The sequence below is a fragment of the Carya illinoinensis genome, chromosome 2 (genome assembly GCF_018687715.1).
Source record: "Carya illinoinensis cultivar Pawnee chromosome 2, C.illinoinensisPawnee_v1, whole genome shotgun sequence".
Lineage (NCBI taxonomy): Eukaryota > Viridiplantae > Streptophyta > Magnoliopsida > Fagales > Juglandaceae > Carya > Carya illinoinensis.
Window position 1 is genome coordinate 35,404,427 of NC_056753.1, and position 9,593 is coordinate 35,414,019.

The 9,593-nt window shown below is 38.5% G+C and overlaps 1 protein-coding gene across 2 annotated transcripts; it reads left to right on the plus strand.

Moving 5' to 3' along the window:
- Window positions 1-1,302: 1,302 nt before the first annotated feature.
- Window positions 1,303-7,331, plus strand: LOC122301350. Of its 2 annotated transcripts, none has more exons than XM_043112629.1 (4): window positions 1,303-1,505; window positions 2,433-2,647; window positions 2,742-5,635; window positions 5,738-7,331. In XM_043112629.1, exons 2-4 carry the CDS (start codon window positions 2,624-2,626, stop codon window positions 7,146-7,148), a joined length of 4,329 nt encoding a protein of 1,442 aa, XP_042968563.1. In that variant the 5' UTR covers window positions 1,303-1,505; window positions 2,433-2,623; the 3' UTR covers window positions 7,149-7,331. The 2 variants fall into 2 exon arrangements, with proteins under 2 accessions (XP_042968563.1, XP_042968564.1); XM_043112630.1 differs by having other exon boundaries at window positions 1,303-1,501.
- The last annotated feature ends 2,262 nt before the right edge of the window (window positions 7,332-9,593 follow it).

Consider the following 9,593-nt stretch of genomic DNA (forward strand, 5'->3'; position numbering starts at 1 on the left):
AGTCCGGTGTTAAAATTAGTAAAAATGCTTCATAGAATTATAATGAATGAGTAGAAGAACAATAAAAGTAAAAAGAGTTTAGAGAATCTAACTCTTATTCTATGCCTGTGAGTTATTTTTATTTCTGAGGTTAGGCGTAGAGGCCCATGCCCTGTGGCTGAGAGTTCGTGTGCCCCCGTAGCTTCTTCAACCATGTCCATTTAATACAGTGTGGTCTTCTAAACTGAATATTTAATATGACATAATTTGTATCTCATCTATTTGTCTCATATGTGGTGCGTCGGACGCCCCTTCCTCTTTACCACTTGTCAAAGCATTATGAGTCTTTTGTCTATATGGGCCATTGACTTTACTCATTTGAAGTCGGATGACATTGCGGGAACTCAAGCCCCCCTTGTTCTTCTTTCTTTAAACCTGGACAGGCTCTTTGGGCTCGAACATATCTGGCCAGCCCGAGTCTCACGCACTTGGGCCTGCGTTTCTGGCCGAAGGCCGTAAGGGAAAAAACCCCTAACACCTGTGATAAAATATGTCTTTTATCGTGCAAGGGCATCTTTGTTTGGGTGCCAAAGTGTAATTATCATGCAATTGCAACTATTTTCCCCCTGGGTGCCAAAGTGTAAATTACCATGCAAGGGCATCTTTATTTGGGTGCCAAAGTGTAAATTATCATGCACGGGCATCTTTATTTGGGTGCCAAAGTGTAAATTACCTTTTTACTTTTTGTGATGTGATGGTGGTCAGACACAGTTGCAAAAAATAGAAAGTTAAAAGTGGAGAGGGGAAAAAAAAAATTAAGAAGGGAAGGGGAGCTTGGTAAGCGAGAGATAGCTGAGTCATTTGAAAAATATTATGGGCTGTCGGTTAAAGATTCCAAACGTGTAGGGACTTAATCGCAAATATGTCAGAAGAAGATGGTGGTGCGGTGTGAAAGCATATATATTATTCCTTGACTTAATTTAAATCCGTAACTTCGCGGAAGTCCGCTTTCCAGAAAAGTTGAAAAAAAAGAGAGAAAGGTATAACATAACGTTAAAGATTTATGTAAAGGAAAATAATATATGGGCATTTTCCGAAAAAAGACACAGGCGGTACACGTGTCAGGTAACTATTTGAGGTCATGTTCTCCGGCCAAAGTGCGCGCGACCAAGACTCTACGTGTCCACCCACGTTAAAGTCTAATACAAGAATAAATATAAAAAATAATCCACAGCACATTGCCCACCGCAATTATATATAAATATATATATATTTTTTAGATATTTATATAAATATATTTATATATATATATATATATATTCATAGATAGGAAATAGATGGCTGCGTGCGGATGCAAAGCACAAACCCTAGGCTTGAGATTTAAGGCTAATTTAGTTTAGATTCTCTTCCTCTTACCTTGTCTTTCCGTTTTTCTTTGGCCGATCTGATCATTCACATCCATTCCCGGAAGTTGCTTGCAGAGCTTGATCAAGCTCATCCGATCCCCTTCTCTCTGTCTTCAGTAGGTAATTTTTTCCTTTTAAATAACCGATTGTGTTCTGGTCCTCTTCCCCTTTCCTTTCGTCATGTGCGTGTTGATTTTTAGATTTCAGCTACTTCCTGGGAATTATAGGATTTTTTTATATTATTTTTCATTTTTTAAATTTTCTGTTCAATTATGTATTTCGATTACTTCAACCTGATTTAGGTATTTACTGAAATGATCGTAAAGTCATCCCCCCTCGCGCCCTCTTTCGATGTGATTCTTTTTCCATTTTCGGCGCCTGATTTGTGAAAGACGGTGGAGAGAATTTATCGATTTCTTGGACGATGTGTTTGGTCGTGGAGAACACATTTTCGGAAATGTTTCTTATCGTCATTCGAAAATCTCGCTTTCCATTTATGATTTTTGGTTGCCCTTTTCCCTAACAGATGTTTCCTGGAAATCCTTTTTTTTTTTTTTGGATTAAAGGAATGAATCTTATTGCATGTTTTTACGGATCAAATATTTTCGACGTGTCCGTGGAAGGAAAATTACCTGTGGATGTGGATGTGGATGTGTATTTAGTTTGTGTGTTTTTGTGTTGGGAAGTTGACCTCCAAGGACCGAATGCGTAGTTTGATCCGTGATCCTATCACTTTGGCATGTAATTGTTTTGCCTTTTCGTGCAAGATCATATCCAGACCATTTCTTTTTTTATTTTCTCAGATTTACAGTTAGTATTTGATAACGATTTAATTGTATTCCTAAAAATGTTTTTTCGTCTTTTATGCTGATTTTGCTTTCTTGGTGATCTAGTTGTTTTATCATTTTACGAATCAAAATCGGCTGTTTACTTGATTGACTTGATCAAGAAGTTATTATTGAACTTTTTTTGTTTTTGTAAAATTTTGTTTCATTCGTCTTTCTGGACCAAGTCATCATGGCGTAGCTTTATCTTTTATGTTTGCAGGTGAAATTTGCAGGTGATTACTACATGTTATCCCATCCAGAGTTTAAGATTCAGGAGACTGCGTGAAATTGCAAGGTCTTATGTAGCTTAGAAATATCAGTGAATCAAGAGCAACTTTAGAAATTTAATCAAGGAATTGCTATTGATTTAGGATAGAGAGAAGGATTATAAGTTCAGCAAATCTGGAAGTCATGCCTGTATCAGGCAATGAAGAGGTTTATTTCTTTATCAAGCTCTGCTTGGATTGGAGAGCGATACAAATTTATTGGTTCTTTTGAATATTTGATTTAAATAATCTTTTGTTTGCAGACTGGGCTTAAACCCATTTCCCGGCAGTCTAGCGATTACATTTCAGGTGTTCCCATGAAGAAGAGGAGGTTCCCATTGTTCTGTTCTCCTTCACCTCCACTTGCACCAACTTTGATTCCAGCAGTTTCATTAAAGAAGGAACAATCGGATTCCTTATCGGAGGAACATTCTGATTCCGTACAGAAGGAACAATCCGAGTACATTGCAGGTGTTCCCATAAAGAAGAGGAAGTTCCCATTGTTCTGTTCTCCTGCTCCTCCACTTGAACCTACTTTGATTCCTGCACTTCCATTAAACAAGGAACAATCCGATTCCCTATCAGAGGAACATTCTGGTTTGCTACAGAAGGAGCAATCCAACTCCCCATCAAAGGAACATTCTGATTTGCTACAGAAGGAACAATCTGACTCCCCATCAAAGGAACATACTGATTTGCTACAGAGGGAACTATCCGACTCCCCATCAAAGGAACATTCTGATTTGCTACATAAGGAACAATCTGATTTACTACAGAAGGAACAATCTAATTTACTTCAGAAGGTTCACTCTAGCCCACCTCAGGGGTCTGCCATGTCAAATGCTAGTGTTGCAACAAGTTCTTCAGGTATATCTGATGTAAACAAGAAACCCATATCTGAGGCGTCTAAAGGAAATATTGATGTTTTTAATGTTGCTTTGGCCCAAAGCAATCCTAAATGCTCTAGAGTTGAACTCGAGAAAGCAAGCATAAGAATTCATCCCGATTCTTTGGATAACATGGGCAGCGAAAACAAGCTTATGGTGGCTGAAAAATCTGCTTGTCCAATAACAGTGGGAAAAGTGAATTTGCAGTTAGCACCAAATGAAGCTCTTGCACTTAATATGGGGAAAGAGGTACATAGCAAAGAAAATTTTGAAGGGAAGTGTAAAGCAGAAATTCCTACCGTTGCAGGGAATACCGAATTGAGATTAGGTGTAAAGGAACATTTTTTTCCAGCATTGGCAGTTCAAAACAGTGATGGAAGAGGCCAAAATCAGGGTACTTCAGAGCCTGGTTCACTGAATTTGTCTTTGAGCAAGGGAAGTAGCAGTAGCCAGTGCAGCAAAAATGGTGTTGAATTGAATAATGGGTTACAGCAGAGTGCTAATAGGGCAAACTGGGATCTGAATACTACAATGGATGCATGGGAAAGATTTGCCAGTGATGCAGCATCAGGTCAAGCATCTACCGATGGGTTCAATGCAACTGATCGTGTACATGATAGAAAACCTTTGATATGCACAAATGAGATGATTGGAATTACTGCTTCTTCAGAACAGCATAGCCATGTAGAGAGTGAGAACAGAGCTAATTTGACCTTATCATCCAGCCTGGCTGGCCAACAAAATAAAGTAGTTCACTCTCTTCAGTTAGGTCTTAGTCAGTCCTCCCTTCGGTCACAAGTGAGCCAGGAACCTTCCAGCTTATCTGCCAAAGAAATTTCTGGCAGGTTAGTTTCCAGTATGGGCTTGCCAGAATCGATGGCTTCAACTGGAAATTTGAGTACGGTTAGTCATAGGACTGTGAAATCGGAACCATTTGATGATAGCACCAAATTAGATAACTTGGGAACGGAAGCCAAAAATATGGGATTGCTAAATACTAGTAGAGCACTAGAGCATGAAATAGTTGATGGCAGTCTTACGAAGTCTTCAAATATCAGCACGCTGGAAGTAGCTGGTCCTGCTGCTATTAAAACTGAACCAGTTCGTGAGGGTAGTCGACAAGCCCTTGATACAGTGAAGGGGACATCACAGGTAGGCACATCACAAATAGGCAAACAGGTCAGTCAGGGTTTGAGTAATAATTCTTTTGCTGTGGCAATGCCTGCACAGATGTCTTTCCCTACAGTCGAACCTTCTTGTTCAACAGGGTTGACTATAGCCAGCGATGTAACAAACCATTTAGAACATTCTGATTTCACTGAAGGGAGCCATCTTGATGGGGAGGTGCTGCCTCAGGAAGCATGTGAAAGTGCCATGCTAGTTGCTTCAGAAACAGTTGCTATATCTGTGTGTCATAATGATAAAGAATCGAGTACTTCTGTGATGATAGCTAATGTAAGAGCTGAAGATGGAAATGCTGATGATCCTGAACAGTGCAGATTAAAACACATGAATGACCACCTCCCTGATATGCGTGGAAGTGAAGATTCTGTAAGTGATGAGGAGAAAATCAACATATCAGCTGATATATTAGAAGAAGATTCTTATAGTTCTGATTATGAGTCAGATGGTAACCATCGTTTAGCAAGGGTGCTGGATACAGAAAAAGATTGTGAAGAAGATGATTATGAAGATGGTGAGGTCCGAGAACCACTAGTGCATAATGCAGTAGAGGAGCCCATATGTGAGAAAGAAGTAATTGAACCTGTTGATCATGGCGAGACTGATGATAGAAAGATGGACATTGTGGGACAGTATGGTGATTGTGACCCCACTTCATCCCATGATGGAGATGGATTGAAGAGGCCAACTAGGGATATACAAAGAAACCCATTTGATCAATCAGATAGTAAAGATTGCTTAAAGGAACAGGAGACAGAATTATCGTCTGAGCAAACCACTAAGGGAAACCAAGAAGCAGTTGCCACTGTAACTCAGGAGTTAGAGGAGGATGTTAAAAAAATTGACTTGCTGGCAAATACTGATACACGTTTGCCAAATATGGAAGCATCTGCAAATGGTGATGATGCAGCTAAGGATGCCAACGGTGGTGGTAATCGGAGCCGCATTATAAATTTGTCTCGAGCTTCTCATGCATCATCCCCTGGCAAAACAGGACCTATTTCTGCTAGGTCATTGCCAACGCAAGCTGGGAGTGAAAGATTACCTGATGTAGCACTTGAGGGAGAAAAATTACATCCCCGAGGGAGGTGATCATTCTTTTACCCTTATTTACTTGTTTATGTAGCTTCTTTCTTGAGGGCTAAGTAGTTGTATTGATATCTGATTTTCTTTCCTTTACTTTTGTTCAGAGATGAGTCATACATCGATGGTTCTGGCAAATTTTCACGAGAGAGGCACCAAGATCTCTCGCCCAGAAATTCTAGATTAAATTTTGGGCGTGGCAGGGGGAGGATCCCTAGTCGGTTAGACGCTTTACATGGTGATTGGGACTCAGACCGTGACTTCACTTCAGAATTTTATAATGTTCCAACAGAGTTTCATGTCTCCAGACATAAATATGCATCTGCTGTTGCCAATGCTGACCTGGAATATAATAGTTATAATATTCCACCTGATGGTGCATTTTTTTGCACTGGTCGGGGAGGGAGGAAGCGCTTAAATGAGGAGAGAGCTATTTTTCGCCATATACCCTCAAGAAGACGGTCTCCGGGAGGGAGAGATAACCCCGCTGCACGTGGTGGTGGTCAAATGATTCGCAGAGTTCCTAGAAATGTGAGCCCAGGTAGATGTGTCGACGAAGATAGTTCTGAAGTGGTTGGACTGAGGCATAGCGAGAAGCTCATTAGGGTTTTTCATGATGATGCTATGGAACCCATGTTCACACGATCTCAACCTGCATATGAGCATTTTGCCCGAGGTGCTAGGAACTTTTCTTCTGTTCAGAGAAGGGGTCTTCCCCGACTTCATTCAAAATCTCCAATAAGATCCAGATCTCGTTCTCCTGTCCCATGGTCATCTCCTAGGAGAAGATCCCAAGATGGCTTTGATGGACATCCAGAATTGACTCATCGAAGATCTCCAATATACCGGATGGAGAGGGTGAGATCTCCAGATCACCCTTCTTATCAAAAAAGAAAAAAGAAGAGGTCCCCAGATCACCCTTGTTTCCCTGCAGACGTGATGGCCAGGAGGCATGGCTCCCCGCCGTATTTGTCACGAACATCTAATGATTTGAGGGATTTGGATTCTGGACGAGACCATGGTCATCCAAGATCTGTAATTCCCAATAGGAGCCAATCTGGCCGGATTTTACTTAGAAACAGGCGATTTGACGTTATGGATCCCCGAGAAAGAACAGACAGTGATGAGTACTTTGGGGGGGTCATGAATACCGGTCGACTGCATGAGCTTGGTGGTGATGCAAATGGTGATGAGAGAAGAAGGTTTGGTGAGAGACGTGGACCTGCTCGTTCATTTAGGCCTCCTTACAGTGATGCCGATGGTGAGGGTTTACATCTTAATTCAGATGATGGCCCCAGGCCCTTTAGGTTCTGTCCAGAAGACGAATTAGAGTTCCGTCAAAGAGGCAATTTAAGGGATAGGGAGTTTGACCGGAGAATTAAGTACCGGCCAGGAAATGCACCTAGAAGAACAAGAAGCATTGAAGAGCAGGAAGCAAATTACAGGCGTGGCGGGGGGCAGGTTTGGCATGATGATGGGTTTGATGAGATTTCCCGAGTGAAGAGAAAAAGATTTTGATTTTGATTCTGCTATGATTTTGTTCTCGGTAATTTACAGCCTTATCGAGGACATTTTACTAGCTCAAAGCACACAGGAAGTTGCTAGTCATTTTGCAGTTTTAGGGGATGTTTGGATGATGATGGGGAGTTCTTGAAAATTTCATGAATACCAGTGCAAATTATTTGAGACAAGTTTTTATCAGAATCTCGCAAAAGAGGGTGGAACCCATTGAGAATATGATTGAAAATATAGGTTAAGGATGGCCAAGTTTTTGACCGGAATTATACAGAGCATGTAATAAATAATTAAAAAAAAATTATTTTTTCATTTTTGTTAAAAAAAAAAAAATGAAGAAGAAGAAGAAGGATACCTGGGCCACCAATGGGTGGGTATAGATTTAAGGCTCATGGCCGAGTTCTGGCCCTCACTGCTGATCAGATCGGGATGTGATGGCTGACAGCTCTATCGACGACCCCATGGTAGTCGGTGGTCCAGTTTGGCCACCCAGGGGTGTGGCTACCATGAGGTGGTTTTACTATTAAATTTATTTAGTATTTTCTGAGATTCTAACCTTCTTAAAGGCTCTCATAACTCTTGATCATATATTATTGAATCTCCCTTGACTGAGACATTACTTTGACCAACAAGAACAGCATCTTTCTACATGCCATTGTTCCTTCATTAATTGTGGCCATTTCTCCAGTTCTCTATGCAACTTATTCATGGGCCTGCCTTAAAAACCAGTTTATTGAACCGAACCTTTTTATTCTGGATTTCCATTTTTTTTTATTACTATTGGATCTCGAAACTATGGAGATATGTTTCGTAACTTCTTTAACACCAAATTAATCTTTCATTTAAGAAATGTTTTTAAAAATAAATAAATCAAGTTTTTCTATTTCATTTCCAACTTTGAATTTCAAGATTTATCGTACGTTATGCGTGTAAAATGACAAGTATATAATCTAGATAGCATTTTCCTTCCTACTAACATTGATAGGGAAAAAAATAAAACAAAGAGGCTTTATTTCATGGCATAAAATTATTATAGAAAAATATTTTACCAAAGTTATTAAAAAAAAAAAAAAAGAATAATGCTACTCTTCCTGTTGGGAGCTACTGTTGGAGTTTTAGTTTTAGTTTTGTTTCGTACTTGATAATTAAGTTTTTTTTAATAATGTTATCATTTTTTTTAAAAAAAATTAAAATTGTTAAAAAAAATACATATAAAAAAGAATATACAGAATCAACTAGCGGGGGCTCCCAAAAGTCGCTGTAGAGCTACCCAAAACAAAAAATTGTTGTGGACCGAATATCGGGCAAAACAAAATAAGGACTAAAATTACTTTTTAAAAAGAGAAGTGTTACATACATAACGAGAGTATATAAAAATAAATTCTATAAATTGATATAATTTCATGTGATTCGTTAAATCTACTTTACAGTAAAAATAATTTTATAATTTGAAGTATTATATCAAATCATATTAATTTATAAATTTATTTTTAGAGAAAAACTTCAAATTGATAATAGTGTAAATTAGAGATTTACACGTTCCAATGAAAATAGAAAACTATGAAATTCATATGGTTTACAATGGGTGTGTTTGTAGAATATTACCCTCCCCTCAAATCCCTCAATCCCCTCCCACTCCTTTTCGTTTTCTTCCTCCCACCAAATGGACAAACTCAAACACCAATAGACTCCATAATGATTTCAGGAAAAAATACCCCAGAGATAAATGAAGAACATAAACGTTATCAACCTTTTAGAGAATATCAAATAGCACCATACATCGCAAAAGATGACATAAATTGAGAAAGTTTGGGAAAAAAAAGTAATGAAACTGTTGTAATAAGGACACATGTAAGAAATGAAACCCCAACTTTCAATTTGGCTGTTGAGAAATTGATGAAAAATAATAGAAACATTTAGGTCTTAACCCCTTATTGACGTGATCATTTGAAACCACACTTAACACCTCAAAAATACACCCAATCAACTAGTTTCGGAAATTCATCCAAAGATAAATACACAAAAATACACCCAAGCAACAAATTCATCCAACTGATTATGCAAAGAGAGAGAGAGTTCAGAGGTGAGAGAGAGAGAGTTGAAAGAGGGATACACATGTGAGAGGAAGGGAAGAAATGCGGGTGAGGGGAAGAAATGTCTGTTTGGGATTACGGTATGTCTTAAAAAATCTTTAAATAGTCTTAAAAGCTATCTAATAGAAAGATTAAGTGGTTTGATTGTTACATATTAAGTGCATGTCTGAGATTATGGTGGAAAATATAATTTATAATTTTATGGCTTATAACTTAAATAATAAGCTCTATACTTCAAAAGCTGTTTATTGTTTGATAAATATGTATCTAAAGTACTTTTAAAGTTAATTATATTAATTTTTTAAAAATATATAGTTATCTGCATGAGCTTTTTGATTAATAGCTTCAATTTGGT

Coding starts and splice junctions, on each gene's coding strand:
- LOC122301350 (XM_043112629.1), top strand. CDS start 2,624: ATGCCTGTATCAGGCAATGAAGAG. Junction 2,648..2,741: donor CTGTATCAGGCAATGAAGAG/GTTTATTTCTTT, acceptor TTTTGTTTGCAG/ACTGGGCTTAAACCCATTTC. Junction 5,636..5,737: donor AAATTACATCCCCGAGGGAG/GTGATCATTCTT, acceptor ACTTTTGTTCAG/AGATGAGTCATACATCGATG.